This window comes from Coregonus clupeaformis, chromosome 11 (assembly GCF_020615455.1).
Source record: "Coregonus clupeaformis isolate EN_2021a chromosome 11, ASM2061545v1, whole genome shotgun sequence".
Classification (NCBI taxonomy): domain Eukaryota; kingdom Metazoa; phylum Chordata; class Actinopteri; order Salmoniformes; family Salmonidae; genus Coregonus; species Coregonus clupeaformis.
The window spans coordinates 35,119,763-35,141,028 of record NC_059202.1 but is presented as its reverse complement, the minus strand read 5'-3'; the positions used below and the strand labels follow the sequence as shown (position 1 = coordinate 35,141,028).

The 21,266-nt window shown below is 41.5% G+C and overlaps 3 protein-coding genes across 3 annotated transcripts; 2 read left to right on the top strand and 1 right to left on the bottom strand.

The window, feature by feature from the left end:
* Positions 1-2,612: 2,612 nt before the first annotated feature.
* ctdspl3 (CTD (carboxy-terminal domain, RNA polymerase II, polypeptide A) small phosphatase like 3) lies at positions 2,613-11,119 on the top strand. The gene is made up of 11 exons (XM_041891087.1): positions 2,613-2,942; positions 4,573-4,705; positions 4,799-4,933; positions 5,210-5,318; positions 5,656-5,767; positions 6,011-6,097; positions 6,204-6,266; positions 6,407-6,486; positions 9,895-10,021; positions 10,131-10,226; positions 10,663-11,119. Exons 1-11 carry the CDS (start codon positions 2,844-2,846, stop codon positions 10,726-10,728), a joined length of 1,107 nt encoding a protein of 368 aa, XP_041747021.1. The 5' UTR covers positions 2,613-2,843; the 3' UTR covers positions 10,729-11,119.
* A 2,077-nt stretch (positions 11,120-13,196) lies between these two features.
* LOC121576848 (transmembrane protein 79) lies at positions 13,197-17,248 on the top strand. Its single transcript, XM_041890388.1, has 5 exons — positions 13,197-13,327; positions 14,014-14,297; positions 14,436-14,987; positions 15,934-16,147; positions 16,537-17,248. The coding sequence occupies exons 2-5, from the start codon at positions 14,033-14,035 to the stop codon at positions 16,793-16,795; spliced, it is 1,290 nt and encodes a 429-aa protein (XP_041746322.1). The 5' UTR covers positions 13,197-13,327; positions 14,014-14,032; the 3' UTR covers positions 16,796-17,248.
* Positions 17,249-17,309: 61 nt separating this feature from the next.
* Positions 17,310-20,520, bottom strand: LOC121576852 (proprotein convertase subtilisin/kexin type 4-like). Its single transcript, XM_041890391.2, has 2 exons — positions 20,402-20,520; positions 17,310-17,857 (listed from the first exon to the last, which is right to left on the bottom strand). The coding sequence occupies exons 1-2, from the start codon at positions 20,472-20,474 to the stop codon at positions 17,310-17,312; spliced, it is 621 nt and encodes a 206-aa protein (XP_041746325.1). The 5' UTR covers positions 20,475-20,520.
* Between the last annotated feature and the right edge of the window lie 746 nt (positions 20,521-21,266).

Genomic DNA, 21,266 nt, shown 5'->3' with positions numbered 1-21,266 from the left:
CGAGTGACTTGGTGTATAGAGAGCAGAGGAGAGGGCCTAGAACAGAGTCCTGGGTGATACCAGTAGTGAGAGTACATGGTGCTGACACAGATCCTCTCCATGTCACCTGGTAGGAGCTGCCTGCCAGGTAGGAAGCAGTCCAATAGTTTGCAGAGCCTGAGACGCCCAGCCCTGAGAGGGTGGAGAGGAGGATCTGACAAAGGCTGTTTCTGTATCTTCAAGAAACCACATCGATTCACACTCACTACTTTTCAGAATTCAGAATCCTCAGGGAAGGTCGATTTTGACTTTATTGTAGTGACAATCAGGAGATGTTACAACATTGTATACCTCATGGTCTTTTTTCCTGCAGATCCATTTGACCTCAATGAAGCGCCTGCCTCTACCTCAAGTCTATGCTTTGACTAAATCTCTTGTAAGACCATTACACAGTACCATATTGAAGTAGTATATTACTGTTAAACTTAAAAGTATGATATATTATTTTGAGCTTCATGACATGGGTTTATACTATGCATTGACAGATATAACAGAGATTGTAGTCAGATAATTCAGCTGTTGGTAAATAAACCGAAATGGTTGGAAGGATAGATTATTGCAGACAATCGTCTAATGCCTTTAATATTTTCTTTATCATAGCTGATGACAATCACTTTGGATTGTTTTGGCAACATGCAATGGAGACCAAGGAAGCCGCTGTCAGGAATACTAACTTTATGCTTCAGTGATGCTGCCCCCTAGTGGATGTATGTCTTACAGCACGCAATCAGATACAGTTTGGGATGCATAGCGTGTTCATAGCTAGCATGGTAGGCCTATTCTCTGCTTTTCCTCTGTTTATATTTGATTGCAAGGCTCACAGTTTAGATTTCAACTTCATTTTGAGGAGAATTCTATCCTTTCTTCATCTCAACAGAAGTTAGGAGACCTGCTTATCATGGAAGAGGCATGCTTATAGATTTATATTCTATGTCCTTTAGATTTTAGAGAGATTCTCATCAGAATCTTTCCATGAATTTTCATCCTTAAGACATTATAAGACATACCACTTGCTTTAGCTATCTGTTTGGTAGATTGTATATGGCTGGGACAACCAAAACATATGTGAAGATGAAATAAAATACAATGTTATGGTGAATGAAAATATATAGTTCTATATACAGGTTAATTCATAGAAGAATTGTCACAGCATTAGGCATCTCGTAATTATAGCAGATAACACATCTGAAAAGGCTTTGGATGGCCCTAGATTATTTTTCTTTAAAAATATATATAGCAACCTAGCATAGACATTACATTTACAGCTGATGACATTTATTATCATGATATTAATAACAATCGTTATTATATTAATGATAATAATATTGTGATGATTTGGGGAAGCGCAAGGTTGACATACCGGCCTTGGTTTTGTTAACTATTTTGTTGTCATGTGAAGTACTTGGAAATTCAGAATATAAATTAGGCTTTTTTGTTCTACTTCTCAGGAATATACTTCTACCTCCAGTTTTTATGGATTTATTCCTGCTAGGGCTAAAGTTACAGGGTAGTGTGTGCACAAGGTGTTCCGCTTTGTCTCTCTCTCTCTCTCTCTCTCTTCATTGGTGTTACATATTATTTTTCATGTAGCACTTTTGCATTTTGGTCGGTGTTACCCCTAGGCAACAAACTGCTATATTGAAAAACTATTGCTGCAGCCTACAACTACTTCTTATAGATACAGGCACAAAAGTATTTTTCAGTCTGTTTTGTGCATGTGTGATATTTTTTCTCATTATTTTCTATGATGAACCTTTTTTCCACTGAATGGGATGTTTCCCAAAATACAAGGAAACAAGTGAAGTTGAGGGGTGGCATTTTGTGCCTCTTCAGTGACCAGTTTTTTGCAAGGTGTAGCGCCCAAACAACAGATCAACAACACGCTTTTTAGAATGTGTGATCTCTTTTGAATGATTCTTGACTATTTAATCAATGTGTTTGTGTGAATATGTTTATTTTGGATTTAAATAAATATAACATTTTCCTAGAATGTCAGCTGAGGTTTTACACCACAATTGCATTGATGAATACTTCAGTACAAAGAGACAATGAATGTTTCAAATAGTTTATTCAGAACAGATTACATTGAATGTTGGTATCAACTGAATGGCATGGTTAAACTTGGAATGATTGCATTCTATATCTTTAAAAAAAACGTACATTATGTTATCAGTCAGCCTTTACTTTGGAAACGTTTTTTAAGACATTTCTTTGATGTAGGCCTATCTGCCTGGATTTGTAATGGGGGAAAAATTAAGTATACAATCTTAAATAAAAAGGGTGTGTTTTATTGTATTTTGTATTGAACCTTGTCTTATTACTAAGTACATTCTTACTCAATTTTTACAAAACATTTTAGGTATACTAATGGTTCGCAGAAATACACCTCGAACGTTTACACTTTGTCATACACCATCTATTCATCCACAAAACAAAACATCTGGAGTTTCAACTGTAAACAAATAAAAGCCATACAAATGTAATATGAATAGAATATGACGTATGACCCTATCTAGAAAGTGTCTGTCACAACTATGCTACCATCTGCAACGTGACTTGGGTATCACGTTGACAGTTTTTTTCGGAAGCACCGCCCATTGATTACAGCTAGCTACAGCAGTGGACCTTCCCGGTAGATTTAAATGAACAGAAACTAGACAGCACGAGAACTAATGGAATACAGAGGACGAAAAGCAATCACAAACAGGAACTGATCTGTTCTCGACTTTTTGAGTAGGGACAAGGATTATTTTCAATGGCTGTATAACGATTCTTGTTCGTGTACAACATTTAATTTTGTGAAAATGAGACTTCGGTCTCGAAGAATTGCTGACCCTTCACCAGCACAGTTTAACGGTCGGCGGTCCTCGAAGAGAGGCGCGCAGAGCGTAACTCCGGAAAAGGTAAGTCGATAAGCTTGTTTTGCCAAAATATCTTGGAATAAACTGAAAACGTGCAATGCGTATGACGCACTATCGTTGGCTAAAACAAATTTGCTTGCCCAAACTGACATAATCGCTTGCTAACTAGCTAGCTTAGCTAGCCGATTTGACAGACGTAAACAATGACGTAGTAGAACACACTAACTGTGCATTTGCGTTTTGGTACATCAGAAGTACATTAATTTCCAATGGAACGCTGCGTTTGCCGTGCAGCATTGCGTTGCAGTGCGTTCTGTGTGGTGCATACGTTGGATTTATCGAACGTATGCGTCAAACTGTATGTGTAAACGGGTTGACAGAAATGGTAGCAGAAGGTGAATGTTGAACTTTTTTTGCACACAGATCTAGATGATGATGATGATGCTGCATACTATGTTGCGCAATGACACAGTCGGTGTGTTCAGAGCGCTACTCGCTTTTCACGCCACTTCGACAGCGACGACCGGAAGTGATTTTCATGGCAGGTTAGGAGGACATTTTCGCTAACCCTAACCTTTTTCCTAACCTGATACGTTAATTCTCCTAACCTGATACGTTAATTCTCCTAACCTGATACGTTAATTCTCCTAACCTGATACGTTAATTCTCCTAACCTGATACGTTAATTCTCCTAACTTGATACGTTAATTCTCCTAACTTGATACGTTAATTCTCCTAACTTGATACGTTAATTCTCCTAACTTGATACGTTAATTCTCCTAACTTGATACGTTAATTCTCCTAACTTGCTGCATAAATTATCCAAACCTACTACGAAAAAGTTACTTCCGGCCGTAGATGTAACGAAGTGGCTTGAAAATAGTTTCTCCTCACTCGCTGGCAAAATTTGCTAGCTACAACGGACAATGTTGAAATGGGTACTTGTTCACAGTTCTACCGACCAGTTGGCCACCTGGAATGTATTTATGTTCTTACCCTAAACAATTGATGCAATATTTTATAATCTCTTTTATAATAATTGAACATAACCTGTCCATAATATGAAATGGTGACCCATGTTTTTATTGTTTAATTTGACAAAGCATCACTCTGGCTTTATCATCAACTCATATTGATACCAGCAGATGTAGTGTCTGGCAGAGAGGATACAGATTACCCATCACAAGTAGGTCGAGGGAGAGGGTCTTTCACTAGTATCTAGGTCGCACATGCGCTCTGTTTTTACTATCACAGTAGCTAGATGTTGTTAAATGTCAGTGTTCACACAGATTTTTGGGTAAAGCACTCGTTCACATCTGCTACACTGAGACTGATGAAAAGCCAATTGAATCCTCCATAGGACAAAGACTCATAATAATATGGTCATCAGTAGGTCAGTTGGTAGTGCATGGCGCTTGCAACTCCATGATAATGGGTTCGTTTCCCGGGACCACCTGTACATACTATGTATGTATGCATGACTGTAAGTCGCTTTGGATAAAGCCTTTTTGATCAAGGTTTGGGTCAGCCTGTATGTGAGACAACTTGCAAGCATTTATACTAGTGCCTTATACTTAACTGACATATAGTTGGTGGGGGGTAATTCTGATCCTTTTGATGAGAGCTTTTAGCTACTTTTTCAGACTGTCACAATGATATTTTCTATGTGTAGGATGAAGATGTACAACAGCCAGACGACCAGTCACTCTACCCTGATGATGATATCCCCACCGCTACAAAGCGCCCTCTTGTTCAAGGGCGTGGGAGGAAAAGGGTGGCAGCCCCTGCCTATGAAGACAGAGAAGGTATCCATTTATTTTGGTGAATGCAATTGCTCTATTGTCGTTTATTTCAAGATGGCAACTAAATACTGACAATCATTCTGTATTAATTTCTAGATCTGGGCTTCAAGACCCCCGTTAATGTGCACCATCACCGGGTGCTGTCGGAGCTAAACCCCTCCTCTCCCCTCAATTCCACTGTGCGAAATATCTACTCCCCCGTGGTCCGGTTCCTCACACCTACCAAGGAAAGTAAGTACATCAAAGGTGGATTGGATGGGCTATGTTCGAAATTGCATACTTGCACACTATTTAGTAAGCAATCCCGAGTGTGTGTGTTTTGGCTTTTGTATGTAGTGTACAGGTAGGGTAGTCTGCCTGGAAGACCAGGGGCTAATTCATGGGTGTGCAGTGTTTGTGTTCAGATAACTGTATTGTGTAGAACCAAACAGACATTCTTCTGTCTTGGAGAATGAGTCTTATTCATTTGAATCAAGGCTGTTTAAAAAAAAAAAAAAATCTATTCAGATGCGAGAACCCCCAGCAGTGATGTGATGAGCCCAGAGCAGTGTGTGTTTGGCTATGGTTCCATCAGCCTTCTCGCTGGAGATGAGGACGACGATGACGTTTTCAGCCCGTGAGTTCGGCCGTCTTCTGTTGTTCTTGGTTCTGTGGAATACGATTATAGGGCTGCATGCCATAACATATTATGAAATCAAATGTGTCTACTTGACGAATTAGATCACCTCAGGATCATCTTGGGGCTATGTCAAAATGCAGGATCAAATAAGATAATCAACAGCTGGGCATCTAAAGTAAGTTGGCCAACCTGGCCAACAGAATTGTTCCTGGTTTGTGATGCACCTCTGCTGAAATAATCCACTGCCCATACTTTCTTTCCTAATGCCTGTAGTTCTCAAGGACTCAACTCACTTTTCCTGAAAGTAATAAATCCATTGCATTGTTGTATTTAGCTTTACCTTCATCAAGAACATTCCATCCAAGTCCCAGCAATCCAAACCGTGCGTACGAGACATCCCACCTAAGACGAGGAGTACGCCCCAAGCCACCCTAGTTTTAGATCTGGTGAGTGTTGGGTTTACCTTTTGAGTTTAGTGACTAATCAAGGCATTTACTTGTGTAATTCCCCTGCAAAGTATAATAGATATTTTTAGGCAGGTCTGGTTTACAGTGATATTTACTTAGTATATTAATGTATGGGTAGGTTGTATTTCCATGATGATTACCAAGTTATATTATTATTCCTTCGAAATGTATGACATGAAACACTATGGGGTACCAATTGTTTAGAATTTTTTGGTGTTCTAGGATGAAACCCTCATGTACAGCTCTCTGAACGGGATTGAGGATGCAGAGTACACCTTCCGCACATGCTTCCAGGACAATCAGTACAAAGTTAGTGAATTAACCTGTTTTAATTTTTATAGGATGAATGCCTGTTTTATAATGACGGTAACATAAAATATTGTAATATCTTAATTCTCTTCTCTTACCTCAATAGGTCTACATGATTCTACGACCACATGTGAAAGAATTTCTGGAAGCCATGACAAAACATTTTGAGGTATGTTTTCAAGTGTTTATTATGTGTGCAGTAGTATGTTTTTATTTTTGCTACATGGTTAACTTTCCCCCATTTTATGTGTAATATGTTTATTGTTAAGAAGACAGTTAATTTAAATGATTCAAATGTGTTTTTCGCAGATGTTTGTTTATACATCTGCAAAGAAAGAATATGCAGAGAAAATACTGGACATCTTGGACCCAAAGAGAAGGCTGTTCCGGTATGAGATATACAGTGGGGAGAACAAGTATTTCATACACTGCCGATTTTGCAGGTTTTCCTACTTACAAAGCATGTAGAGGTCTGTAATTTTTATCATAGGTACACTTCAACTGTGAGAGACGGAATCTAAAACAAAAATCCAGAAAATCACATTGTATGATTTTTAAGTAATTAATTTGCATTTTATTGCATGACATGAGTACAGTGAGGGGGAAAAAGTATTTGAGCCCCTGCTGATTTTGTACGTTTGCCCACTGACAAGGAAATGATCTGTCTATAATTTTAATGGTAGGTTTATTTGAACAGTGAGAGACAGAATAACAACAACAAAATCCAGAAAAACGCATGTCAAAAATGTTATAAATTGATTTGCATTTTAATGAGGGAAATAAGTATTTGACCCCCTCTCAATCAGAAAGATTTATGGCTCCCAGGTGTCTTTTATACAGGTAACGAGCTGAGATTAGGAGCACACTCTTAAAGGGAGTGCTCCTAATCTCAGCTTGTTACCTGTATAAAAGACACCTGTCCACAGACGCAATCAATCAGATTCCAAACTCTCCACCATGGCCAAGACTAAAGAGCTCTCCAAGGATGTCAGGGACAAGATTGTAGACCTACACAAGGCTGGAATGGGCTACAAGACCATCGCCAAGCAGCTTGGTGAGAAGGTGACAACAGTTGGTGTGATTATTCGCAAATGGAAGAAACACAAAATAACTGTCAATCTCCCTCGGCCTGGGGCTCCATGCAAGTTCTCACCTCGTGGAGTTGCAATGATCATGAGAACGGTAAGGAATCAGCCCAAAACTACACGGGAGGATCTTGTCAATGATCTCAAGGCAGCTGGGACCATAGTCACCAAGAAAACAATTGGTAACACACTACGCCGTGAAGGACTGAAATCCTGCAGCGCCCGCAAGGTCCCCCTGCTCAAGAAAGCACATATACATGCCCGTCTGAAGTTTGCCAATGAACATCCGAATGATTTAGAGGAGAACTGGTTGAAAGTGTCGTGGTCAGATGAGACCAAAATGGAGCTCTTTGGCATTAACTCAACTCGCCGTGTTTGGAGGAGGAGGAATGCTGCCTATGACCCCAAGAACACCATCCCTACCGTCAAACATGGAGGTGGAAACATTATGCTTTGGGGGTGTTTTTCTGCTAAGGGGACAGGACAACTTCACCGCATCAAAGGGACGATGGACGGGGCCAAGTACCGTCAAATCTTGGGTGAGAACCTCCTTCCCTCAGCCAGGGCATTGAAAATGGGTTGTGAATGGGTATTCCAGAATGACAATGACCCAAAACACACGGCCAAGGCAACAAAGGAGTGGCTCAAGAAGAAGCACATTAAGGTCCTGATGTGGCCTAGCCAGTCTCCAGACCTTAATCCCATAGAAAATCTTTGGAGGGAGCTGAAGGTTCGAGTTGCCAAACGTCAGCCTCAAAACCTTAATGACTTGGAGAAGATCTGCAAAGAGGAGTGGGACAAAATACCTCCTGAGATGTGTGCAAACCTGGTGGCCAACTACAAGAAACGTCTGACCTCTGTGATTGCCAACAAGGGTTTTGCCACCAAGTACTAAGTCATGTTTTGCAGAGGGGTCAAATACTTATTTCCCTCATTAAAATGCAAATCAATTGATAACATTTTCTTGTTGTTATTCTGTCTCTCACTGTTCAAATAAACCTACCATTTAAAATTATAGACTGATAATTTCTTTGTCAGTGGGCAAACGTACAAAATCAGCAGGGGATCAAATACTTTTTTCCCTCACTGTATTTGATACATCAGAAAAGCAGAACTTAATATTTGGTACAGAAACCTTTGTTTGCAATTACAGAGATCATATGTTTCCTGTAGGTCTTGACCAGGTTTGCACACACTGCAGCAGGGATTTTGGCCCACTCCTCCATACAGACCTTCTCCAGATCCTTCAGGTTTCGGGGCTGTCGCTGGGCAATACGGACTTTCAGCTCCCTCCAAAGATTTTCTATTGGGTTCAGGTCTGGAGACTGGCTAGGCCACTCCAGGACCTTGAGATGCTTCTTACGGAGCCACTCCTTAGTTGCCCTGGCTGTGTGTTTCAGGTCGTTGTCATGCTGAAAGACCCAGCCACGACCCATCTTCAATGCTCTTACTGAGGGAAGGAGGTTGTTGGCCAAGATCTTGCGATACATGGCCCCATCCATCTTCCCCTCAATACGGTGCAGTCGTCCTGTCCCCTTTGCAGAAAAGCATCCCCAAAGAATGATGTTTCCACCTCCATGCTTCACGGTTGGGATGGTGTTCTTGGGGTTGTACTCATCCTTCTTCTTCCTCCAAACACGGCAAGTGGAGTTTAGACCAAAAAGCTCTATTCTTGTCTCATCAGACCACATGACCTTCTCCCATTCCTCCTCTGGATCATCTAGATGGTCATTGGCAAACTTCAGACGGGCCTGGACATGCGCTGGCTTGAGCAGGGGGACCTTGCGTGCGCTGCAGGATTTTAATCCATGACGGCGTAGTGTGTTACTAATGGTTTTCTTTGAGACTGTTGTCCCAGCTCTCTTCAGGTCATTGACCAGATCCTGCCGTGTAGTTCTGGGCTGATCCCTCACCTTCCTCATGATCATTGATGCCCCACGAGGTGAGATCTCACATGGAGCCCCAGACCGAGGGTGATTGACCGTCATCTTGAACTTCTTCCATTTTCTAATAATTGCGCCAACAGTTGTTGCCTTCTCACCAAGCTGCTTGCATATTGTCCTGTAGCCCATCCCAGCCTTGTGCAGGTCTACAATTTTATCCCTGATGTCCTTACACAGCTCTCTGGTCTTGGCCATTGTGGAGAGGTTGGAGTCTGTTTGATTGAGTGTGTGGACAGGTGTCTTTTATACAGGTAACGAGTTCAAACAGGTGCAGTTAATACAGGTAATGAGTGGAGAACAGGAGGGCTTCTTAAAGAAAAACTAACAGGTCTGTGAGTGCCGGAATTCTTACTGGTTGGTAGGTGATCAAATACTTATGTCATGCAATAAAATGCAAATTAATTACTTAAAAATCATACAATGTGATTTTCTGGATTTTTGTTTTAGATTCTGTCTCTCACAGTTGAAGTGTACCTATGATAAAAATTACAGACCTCTACATGCTTTGTAAGTAGGAAAACCTGCAAAATCGGCAGTGTATCAAATACTTGTTCTCCCCACTGTATATATATTTTTTTACTTTTGTTGCTGTCCTTTTGGCCATGCTTGTTTTGCTGTATTGTCTCAGTTTTAGAGATATTGCAGCTGCAGAGTTTTGTGTACCAGAGACAGGCTGACAATCTCATCTCCTTTGAATAAATTGAGGAATAGATTTCAGTTGATATTAGGTTGTACTTTAAATGTCCATAACTGATATCTCCTTTTGTAGACACCGTTTGTATCAACAGGACTGTACCTGTGTTCTTGGGCACTATGTCAAGGATTTGGGCGTACTTGAGAGGGACCTTGCTAAGACGGTGGTTTTGGACAACGCTCCACACACATACCCCTACCATGTGTGTTTACTGTGATGTTGTTTACTTAATTATACAATGCTTATTACGTTTTTTTTTTGGAAGCAGAGTGGGGTTTTATTTAATTACAATTCCTACTTTATTTCTGCAGCTGATGAATATGCTTCCCATCAAGAGCTGGTCTGGGGATAAGGAGGACAAAGAACTTCAAAAGCTCATCCCGTATCTTGAGAGAGTGTCAGGAACAGTAAGTTGACAGTGTTTTGGTATCCCACCTCAGGTGGCATACAAGTATTATTTTCATTATATATGTAATTAATGTTTTTGTTCAATTTCCATAATTCACTACCTACTTAGGTGTCTTCTAGGATTAAATCTCGTTTGACAAAACAAACATCATACATGCTACAGAGATCTCATTTGGGAAGTGGGTATAAAATAGGATCCTGGTGAAAAATATGTCCCCTTGGGTATGGAAAAAGCAGAGAAACTAACCTTGACTCAATCTCAAACACTTGGCTAGTATTCTACAAATACCACAAGTCAAAACTGTTATCTTATGTTTGGAAATGTAATTCAAAAAGACTGGGCCCACTACTTGTATTCCACAAGAAACAGCACCAGTGTCCTACTAAAGAAATAGTGGATGTTTTTACTAATTTGAAGGCACCATTTTTCTGTAGGATGATTGCCGGGAAGTACTGAAGAGGAGGACAGACCACTTTCACAGACTGCTCTCTGAGGATTGAGAAAAGGCTTCTGATCATCCTTCCATAAACGTTTTAATTACAAACATGAACTAGATCTACTATCCTAGTCCTTCTGTATAATCCCTGAATGACCAAAAGGTTACTGATAGTGTGTCAATTTAACATGCAGAGTTTCTATATCGTTCCCAAACATTTCTCACTCTGCCCAGCAATAAATTGCTAATAGTTGAAAAATGAACTACTGAATATAATGACGCAATTTAAAATATGTTCTTCATACTTAATAATCCTAATTTATTGACAGAAAATAGCTTTTTAGAAGCCGTTATGTACATATTCATTGATTATTTTAGTGACATGAGTGGATTTTTCACCTCAACTAAAGCCAGAAAAAGTTTCTGTAAATAATAAAATAAAACAACTTAAACCATGTTGGTCATTTTTCTGCATTATTTAAGAAGGGTCTGATGAATTTAGTCTTATTTGTCTGGATAACCTCTCTTCTGGGGTCAAGGCGAGCCCACAAGTGTTGAATTTTCATGCATATCTCCCTTTACGCTTGCCAAACTAGATTCTGACAATACTGCTTACATCTGCACTGGGGTCAGACAGGCTTCCTGTTTAGATTAAGAAACCACGGAGCTGGTGCGAGAGGGTAGTGCGTACAGCCCAGTACATCACTGGGGCCAAGCTCCCTGCCATCCAGGACCTCTATACCAGGTGGTTTCTAAAAATTGTCAGACTTCAGCCACCCTAGTCATGGACTGTTCTCTCTGCTACCGCACGGCAGGCGGTACCGGAGCGCCAAGTCTAGGTCCAAAAGGTTTCTTAACAGCTTCTACCCCACCCCAAGCCATAAGACTCCTGAACAGCTAATCATGGCTACCCGGAATATTTGCATTAACTCTACCCACATGTACATATGACCTCAACTAACTCTGTACCGGTACCCCCTGTATATAGCCTCCCTACTGTTACTTGATTTTACTGCTGCTCTTTAATTATTTTTTATTTTTATTTTTTACTTATCTATTTCTTTACTTAACACTTATTTTTATTAAAACTGCATTGTTGGTTAAGGGCTTGTAAGTAAGCATTTCACTAAGTTGTATTCGGCGCATGTGGCAAATAAAATGTGATTTGATTTGAGATATGGGTCGGAAAACATACCTCAATCCAGGGATGAGAAATGCGTTGTACTCCGAATTGTCGGCAGGTAGCTTAGTGGTTAAGAGCGTTGTGCCAGTAACCGAAAGGTCGCTGGTTCTAATCCCCGAGCCAACTAGGTGAAAAATCTGTCGATGTGCCCTTGAGCAAGGCACTTAACCCTAATTGCTCCTGTAAATCGCTCTGGATAAGAGCGTCTGCTAAATGACTAAAATGTAAATGTAAAATGTTGTCCCATTATCTCAACTGCTACACCGAGAATCATTGAACGACTGCTAGTTTTTAAGTAAACTGCTATTTTCATCCTCATGCTAGCTATTGGTACCCACCACAGCCATTATGGAATGGCACGTAGCGTTGAACAACAAAGTAGCTGATTGGCTGACACTGCAATTCCAAAATGGCTGCTTTGGCTTCTTCTACTTAGCATGAGGACGAAAAGGGCAGTTTTCCGGAAAAACTAGCAGTCGTTCAATCTCGATCTAACAGTTGGGATAATGGGACAATTCGGAGTACAACGTATTTCTTATATCTGGATTAAGGTACGTTTTTCAAGCCATATCTCACTCCAACTCCATGGTGTCTTAATCTAAACAGGAATCCTGTCTGACCCCAGTGCAGCTGTAAGCAAGCATAGGGTCAATCTATTCTGGCTACCTTTACAGTGCCTTTAGCACACTATAGAAATGTCATGAATGTGTCCTATGATTTCCATGGTTAGCCTATTTGTTTTTTTGTTTTTTTACTAATTTTGTATATGGAATTGACAATACATTTACGGCAAGAATGAATATTCAGAAACTAAACTTGTCAAACTTGAACATACACCCCCCCTTAAACGGACCTTCCCACCAATACTCTAATGCCAGTTTCCCCCACGTGGCAGGAACACAGACTGCTATTGTCAGTGTTCCTATTCTCTTATCTTTTTAAACTTTCAACCGTTTCAACATGATTCACAAATCAGTCTCAGGGGTTGGCACCTGGTCACCTTTCAGTCGACACTAAGGTCTGGGTGGGTTAATTTCAGACTGCTTTTGGAAACCCTTGAAGAGCTTGCAAATCTGAGTTGAAATAACTTTGCATGTGATTTCTTTTTAAATCTCTGGGTGGATCAGAGCGCTTTACGGGAGGTTGATTTATTTGATGAACAACTCCAGGTGACTTCCTGTTAAGTTTTAAGTAAGGTTTATTTTCTAAATATCTGGACACAACAGCAGAGCCCCACCCCCCCTGTGTATCCGCTTTGGATTTATTGTCTCCATATGGTCTGTGTGACATGGTACCCAGAAAGTGTGTGGGCGGGGGCTAAAACGTAGTATTTTGTCCGTCTTGAAATTTGATTCAGAAGTTGAGACTGTATACCAGATTGTAGAAGACAAAAGTTGGGGGAAGGAAAAAAAAACCCGAAGAAACTGAATACATTTTTCCAAGAAATTGAAACTACAGTTATTCTGCATTCCTCGAAAAAGTAAGTATCCTAAGCATCTTTTCATCGAATAGAAAAGAAGAAGTGTGTAGGCTACTTTCTCTGTATGGATTTTGATTGTCCTGCCATATGACTGTACTATTTATAAACTAAGCTTTTGAATAGTGGTTTCATCAGACCTAAATGATGAGGCTATCGTTTATATTGCTCCTCTTGTTATTGTTAGTAATTTGATGTGGGAATATTAGATGTATTATTTATGATCAATAGACTACCACTTCAACCATCAAGTATCCTAATCAAATAAAAATACTAATATCCTAATCAATGAATGCAACTGGCAACAATTCATCTGCAAGAGAACAGCAAATGCACATTTTTAATTTTTAATTTAAATTCGATGCCTCACTTTCCCAAAGCTGCACAAAATGTTATGATAGTCTAGGAAATCCGTATTTTGTTTAGAGAATGAACCCCAGTCGTGACGGTTTTGGTTTAGTTGCGTGTCAGTCCTAAAAGCAGATGACTAGCCGCCCGCCACTATTGGCGCTGCCCCAAGGGCCGATTCCAAATTGAATACCCAGATGTTCATAATACAGCCTGGCATGAATGGGGTGGACCCTTTGAACCTCGCGTGCAGAGACGCAAACAATATCAATACGACCGATATTACTTGTCATGTTACATTGTAAGGATCACATAGTAAATGTGAAATGGTCTATCTGCAGTTCTGTAGGCTGTGCGACTATGACGGGGCGTCAAGCCACCAACCCAGAAGATGGCAAAGAGATTGACAGTGTGAAGGAGTCCATCAGTGACATCATCAATCAACTGCAGGATATTGACCCTGCCAGGCTGTCATTCTCTCCATTCCTAGACCTAGACACCCAGATCTCTTTAGCACCAGTGTCTGACAGTCCTGAATCTTCAGTGGAGGAGCTCCACTCCTCTTCTCACTCAGTCACTGGCTCTCACCACTCCCTGGAAGCCCTGCCAGCCGATCAACTTGTCCGTAAGTGATAATCGAACAAACAAATTTTTTATTTGAGTGCCACTAAATAAACATGTGCAGATTGGGTGACATGCATTATTCACAACATTGAACATATGGTGGCAGAAAGATGAGTTGATTATGCTTTGTTTTGTACAGAGCTTGATTCCTGCCACCAGCAACACAGCGAGGGCTTCAAAGCAGAGCGAAGACCGCAAGAGGGGAAAGAGGGAGTTCAGGATGGAACTATTTCAAGTCTGATTGCTACAGTGCACAATTTGGAAGACCCGGTGGAAAACTGCATCAGCACTCCAAATCCAGCCTCTCTGAGAGACATTCCCAATGGCACAGACACACAGAGATGGAGTCCAGAATCCAACAATCTGGAGTCCACCATTGATGAAGGCCAACCGTTGCTCGGCTTGCCACCGGAGAGCATAGAGTTGACTATGTGGAGTTCCCAAGATCAAGAGACTTGTGAGGCTGTCCCAGAGGTGGCAGACAAGAGACGGTGCTGCTGCTGTAGATGTTGCCAAAGTGGCCGCGTTCCTGCTGTGTGCTCAGTCCTGGCCTCCCTTCTGTTTACTGCGGGGCTTCTCTATGCACTCTATTTCTACATTCCCATAGTTGCCCCAGACTGCCCTGACATGGTCAGCCGCCTCACTTTCACACTTTGCTGCTGTGCCGTAGCTGCTTTCCCCGTCTTGTTGGGTATGTCTGAATCATTGTTTCATATGAGACTCAAACAAAAACTGTCACACTGGGCACAGACATCAGTTCAACATCTAGTTTTGATTTAAATTTGGTTTGAGTTGTCAACTAAAGTGAAATCAACAAAAAATGTCCCGTCATTGGATTTAGGTAAAAAGTTGGGTGAAAGAGATCAAATCCATTTACGTTGATGACTTTTTCCAAATCCAATAATTTTCCCACATTGATTCAAAGTCATCACATTAAAAAAAATCAATAAATAGAAATGACATGGAAACAACGTTGATTCAACCAGTTTTTGCTCAGTGGGGTGCCTTTATACTGAGCTCTACAAACCTACGTATTTAGTTGGAGCAATCAATCTCCCAAAAAGCTCTTGAATGCAGTATTAAGTGATTTAGGTTGTCTAGTAGTCCACATGTCTCATAATTTGTCTAAGGCTTAGTCTTTGTCTACAATTCAACCTCAAGGCAATGCAAGTCTTACTGAAGCACTGGCTGGCAAATTCCTCCCTCTTCTTATAAATAGCTTAACATGGAAACTAGAATAGAAAAGATGAGGGTAACTAGTTCTCCAGTCTCCTGGGCAGTGTCCTAATAGTTTCTCATTACTTTCTTCATCTCATTTTCTCTCTACTGAAAGGACCTGATTGTAGAAAGCAACATGGCTAAAAACAAATCCCTTCACATATTGGTTTTCAAGTTTTCTTAGTCGAATGTTGTATGTTCAAGCAGGAAACATATCTGTGTTCAAGTATTAGTAGTCGTATGTTCAAGCAGAAAAGGAGGGTATTATCAAAGACTGGACCAAGCATCAGTTCAAAGGCAGTTTTTCTTCAAACTAGGATGCTGAAGACACATGATGCCAGACAAAATCAAAGACCATTAGGTGTTTTGTGTTGTGTTTTCAAATTCGAGTACTAACATGCCTATTACTCCCCCTCTAGCTATGCTGATTGGTGCTATGTGCCAGTTCTGCACTGGGTCTTTGAATCCAGCTGAGGCTCTCCACAGAAAACCGGCCATTCAGCAGCTGTTTGTCTCTGCGTCTATGGAGCAGTTGTTTCTCTACGTTCTCAATCTGTTGGTTCTGGCTACATTCCTGCATCAAGACCATCTGAGGGTGGTGCCCATTTTGACTGGAGTTTTCGTTGGAGGGAGGTGAGTGGTTTCAAAGCCATTGATTGCTCAGTGAGTAAAAAGAGTGACGTGTCACCGTGCTCTAGAATGGACGGCAGGTAGCTTAGGGGTTAGGTGCATTGGGCTAGAAACCGAAAGATTACTGGTTCAAATCCCCGAGCCGACTAGGTGAAAAATCTCTGTGCCGTTTAGCAAGGCACTTAACCTTTATTGCTTCAGGGTTGCCATCAATAATGTCTGATCCCTGTCTCTGACCCCATTCTCCGAGGGTGTCAGGGGGAGTGGGATATGCAAAAAACAAATATACATTTCACACATGTACAAGTGCAGGACAAATGTAAGCACCTAATTATGAATTATTATAAAGCTGAACATGTTTTAAGTTTCTCCCCCACATTTTATTCCTATAGGCTTATCTACTGGCTCTGCTTCCACATGTGTAGCCCCTGGAGAGGCTTTGGATCGGGGCTTACTGTTTTCCCACTCCTTGCCATGGTGGCTTTCAATCTGTACTGTCTGTACGACTTGAGCCTCAGACAACTGCTCTTTGGGTCGGAGGACATACTCTATTATCAGACCACCCCTTCATCCTGGCCTCTGGAGGTGTCACAGAGCCCCAGTGGCAAATCAGATAGTGTCATACCCACGGATATCTTGGAAACGCAGTAAGGAGGAGAGCACGGTCCCTTATAACTTAAAGAGAAAGCTTAGAACCCAGAAATAGCCCATTCCTGTGGTCTGAAGTTCAGCAGAGCTACACAGAATGCCACTAACCTCTAAGTCTGTAAAGGCTTAAGTTGTATTTTGCTCCTCATATACAGGACCTTTTTATGTGGATTCATGCTTATTATCTGAAATGCAAGAGCCGTTCCTCCCTTTAGTTGTGGAGGAAGTCTTTGAACAATGTTCTACTTCTAAATGTGTGTCCTTTTAAGCTATTCCAGTGCATATATTTAATGTTCTGTGAAGTACTTTGACTTAAAAGTTATAATTGAAAATGGATGGATATTCTACCAATTGATGTGTTCTTATAAAAACCACTGAATGCAACTTGGGTCCAAAATATACATTTATTTTATCCGTCCAAAAGTTTGTAAATGAAACTGAAGTAACAATAAAAGCTATTTGGAAAAGTATTTCTTTTGTTTCTGTTAGTCGACATAGAATTGATTATTGGCTACTTTTATGTTGACTGAAGCGAGTCACATTCCTCTTGAAGTGAAGTATTGGGAATGTTGGTGAATGTAGATGTTCTCTCGCTGTTCTCTCCCTGGTCTTCTGTAATACTGAAGACCACCATCTCCACATCCCTGGCCTCCTCACTGCTGCTATGACTGGTGCTGCTGTCCACTTCGTTCCTGGCAGCGACACATGGTAGGAACGCCCTGCTCACCATCCATGTAATCGCCCACATGACACACAAAATCACCAGCGGCCCTCCCATCAAGATACCAAGAACTGCTGCCGTCCGCTCCATGCCACTGGTCACTTTACCTCTGTGGTCCCAGGGGTAGACAGGGGGGCTACAGGTACCAAGACGAGAATCCAAGGTGGAATACGGAGGGCAGTCCAGACAGTTTGTGTCCTGTTTGCCAAAACAAGTGTGGCAGTTGCGATGGCAGCGTAAGCACCTCCGATGGGAGCGGGTGCTGTTTCCATCTGACTCATAGTAGTGAGGTAGACAGGACATCAGGCAGATGCTCTCAAACACGTACAATGGGTAGACACACTCTAAAATAGGAGGATCCTTACTTGGTTAGTAACATTTTCAAACTGTCTTATAAAATGTTACATTACAGTGTGCAACTGTTTCATTGTAAACTATACTGAACAAAAATGTAAACGCAACATGTAAAGTGTTGGTCCCATGTTTCATGAGCTGAAATAGAAGATCCCAGAAATGTTCCATATGCACAAATAGCTGATTTCTCTATTTAAAAAAATCACACATTTGTTTACATCCCTGTTAGTGAGCATTTCTCCTCTGCCAAGATAATCCATCCACATGACAGGTGTGGCATATCAAGAAGCTGAATAAAAAGCATGATCATTACACAGGTGCCTTGTGCTGGGGACAATAAAAGGGCACTCTAAAATGTGCAGTTTTGTCACACAACAGAATGCCACAGATGCCTCAAGTTTTGAAGGAGTGTGCAATTGGAATGCTGACTGCAGGAATGTCCACCAGAGCTGTTGTCTGAGAATTGAATGTTAATTTCTCTACCATAAGCCGCCTTCAACGTCGTTTTAGAGAATTTGGCGGTACATCCAACCGGCCTCACAACCGCAGACCACATGTAACCACCCCAGCCCAGGACCTCCACATCCGGCTTCTTCACCTGCGGGATCGTATGAGACCAGCCACCCAGACAGCTGATGAAACTGAGGAGTATTTCTGTCTGTAATAAAGCCCTTTTGTGGGGAAAAACTCATTCTGATTGGCTGGGCCTGGCTCCCCAGTGGGTGGGCCTATGCCCTCCCAGGCCCACCCATGGCTGCGCCCCTGCCCAGTCAAGTTAAAATCCATAGATTAGGGCCTAATGAATGTATTTAATTTGGCTGATTTCATTACAGTGGGGGAAAAAAGTATTTAGTCAGCCACCAATTGTGCAAGTTCTCCCACTTAAAAAGATGAGAGAGGCCTGTAATTTTCATCATAGGTACACGTCAACTATGACAGACAAAATGAGAGAAAAAAAATCCAGAAAATCACAACATAGGATTTTTAATGAATTTATTTGCAAATTATGGTGGAAAATAAGTATTTGGTCAATAACAAAACTTTCTCAATACTTTGTTATATACCCTTTGTTGGCAATGACACAGGTCAAACATTTTCTGTAAGTCTTCACAAGGTTTTCACACACTGTTGCTGGTATTTTGGCCCATTCCTCCATGCAGATCTCCTCTAGAGCAGTGATGTTTTGGGGCTGTCGCTGGGCAACACGGACTTTCAACTCCCTCCAAAGATTTTCTATGGGGTTGAGATCTGGAGACTGGCTAGGCTACTCCAGGACCTTGAAATGCTTCTTACGAAGCCACTCCTTCGTTGCCCGGGCGGTGTGTTTGGGATCATTGTCATGCTGAAAGACCCAGCCACGTTTCATCTTCAATGCCCTTGCTGATGGAAGGAGGTTTTCACTCAAAATCTCACGATACATGGCCCCATTCATTCTTTCCTTTACACGGATCAGTCGTCCTGGTCCCTTTGCAGAAAAACAGCCCCAAAGCATGATGTTTCCACCCCCATGCTTCACAGTAGGTATGGTGTTCTTTGGATGCAACTCAGCATTCTTTGTCCTCCAAACACGACGAGTTGAGTTTTTACCAAAAAGTTATATTTTGGTTTCATCTGACCATATGACATTCTCCCAATCCTCTTCTGGATCATCCAAATGCACTCTAGCAAACTTCAGACGGGCCTGGACATGTACTGGCTTAAGCAGGGGGACACGTCTGGCACTGCAGGGATTTGAGTCCCTGGCGGCGTAGTGTGTTACTGATGGTAGGCTTTGTTACTTTGGTCCCAGCTCTCTGCAGGTCATTCACTAGGTCCCCCCGTGTGGTTCTGGGATTTTTGCTCACCGTTCTTGTGATCATTTTGACCCCACGGGGTGAGATCTTGCGTGGAGCCCCAGATCGAGGGAGATTATCAGTGGTCTTGTATGTCTTCCATTTCCTAATAATTGCTCCCACAGTTGATTTCTTCAAACCAAGCTGCTTACCTATTGCAGATTCAGTCTTCCCAGCCTGGTGCAGGTCTACAATTTTGTTTCTGGTGTCCTTTGACAGCTCTTTGGTCTTGGCCATAGTGGAGTTTGGAGTGTGACTGTTTGAGGTTGTGGACAGGTGTCTTTTATACTGATAACAAGTTCAAACAGGTGCCATTAATACAGGTAACGAGTGGAGGACAGAGGAGCCTCTTAAAGAAGAAGTTACAGGTCTGTGAGAGCCAGAAATCTTGCTTGTTTGTAGGTGACCAAATACTTATTTTCCACCATAATTTGCAAATAAATTCATTAAAAATCCTACAATGTGATTTTCTGGATTTTTTTCTCCTCAATTTGTCTGTCATAGTTGACATGTACCTATGATGAAAACTACAGGCCTCTCTCATCTTTTTAAGTGGGAGAACTTGCACAATTGGTGGCTGACTAAATACTTTCTTTCCCCACTGTATATGAACTGTAACTCAGTAAAATCGTTAATTGTCGCATTTTGCGTTTATATTTTTGTTCAGTATAAATTCAGGGTATGATTAATGTTGCTGCCTACCTTCACAGCTGCCATCAGAGTTCCCCACTGCACATTGCTGTATCACTGCCCTCTCCATGCAACGGCCTGTCATGCGTTCATCTGTCCCATGCAACTCTAGATGAAATTTCAACAGGATGCCTATGGACAAAGAAAAAATAAACAAGTTGGTGCTAGAGTACATTGTAGAAAATGTCCATTGCACAATGTAAAGCATACAAATCCTGACCTAAATTGTAATTGTGTGAGAAACTAGGGAACAAAAACAAATAATTTTCATGTCATGAGTAGTATCTTTCGATGAGGTGTGAGTTTGAACAGGAAGGCCTAATAAAGAAGCAAGCGAGAGCCAAACAGAATGCCAGCCTCTGACATTTACATTTGAGTCATTTAGCAGACGCTCTTATCCAGAGCGACTTACAGTTAGCGAGTGCATACATTTTCATACTGGCCCCCCATGGGAAACGAACCCACAACCCTGGCGTTGCAAGCGCCATGCTCTACCAACTGAGCTACAGGGGGGCCTATGTTTCTGTTTCTAATTAGATGTTATGTGTACTATTTCTTTCTGCCATTAACGAATTGAAATACCAGAGATGAAGTTTAAGACCCTCGCTGTGTTATTGGAGTTGACACCTTAAATTGCAACATCTTTGTTTTTGTCAGTGTGAGAATGAATGCTGAAGTCAGTGTACCTCTGTTAGTTGAATCTCGGTTTTCTATCCGTAGAACCCAATAGCCGGAGGGATCCTCATCCCAGCAGTGTATACTCATGAAGGCCCAGTCTGAGAAACCTGTAGACGTTTTATCGTAAGGCCTGTGAAGCAACATTGGATTGGAATATTTTAGTACACTGAAGAAAAGATAGGTCACACTTGGACCTGTT

Coding starts and splice junctions, on each gene's coding strand:
- LOC121576848 (XM_041890388.1), top strand. CDS start 14,033: ATGACGGGGCGTCAAGCCACCAACCCAGAAGATGGCAAAGAGATTGAC. Junction 14,988..15,933: donor TGCTTTCCCCGTCTTGTTGG/GTATGTCTGAAT, acceptor CTCCCCCTCTAG/CTATGCTGATTGGTGCTATG. Junction 16,148..16,536: donor GGAGTTTTCGTTGGAGGGAG/GTGAGTGGTTTC, acceptor TTATTCCTATAG/GCTTATCTACTGGCTCTGCT.
- LOC121576852 (XM_041890391.2), bottom strand. CDS start 20,474: ATGACAGGCCGTTGCATGGAGAGGGCAGTGATACAGCAATGTGCAGTG. Junction 17,858..20,401: donor CTCTGATGGCAGCTGTGAAG/GTAGGCAGCAAC, acceptor CTCCTATTTTAG/AGTGTGTCTACCCATTGTAC.
- ctdspl3 (XM_041891087.1), top strand. CDS start 2,844: ATGAGACTTCGGTCTCGAAGAATTGCTGACCCTTCACCAGCACAGTTT. Junction 2,943..4,572: donor AGAGCGTAACTCCGGAAAAG/GTAAGTCGATAA, acceptor TTCTATGTGTAG/GATGAAGATGTACAACAGCC. Junction 4,706..4,798: donor TGCCTATGAAGACAGAGAAG/GTATCCATTTAT, acceptor ATTAATTTCTAG/ATCTGGGCTTCAAGACCCCC.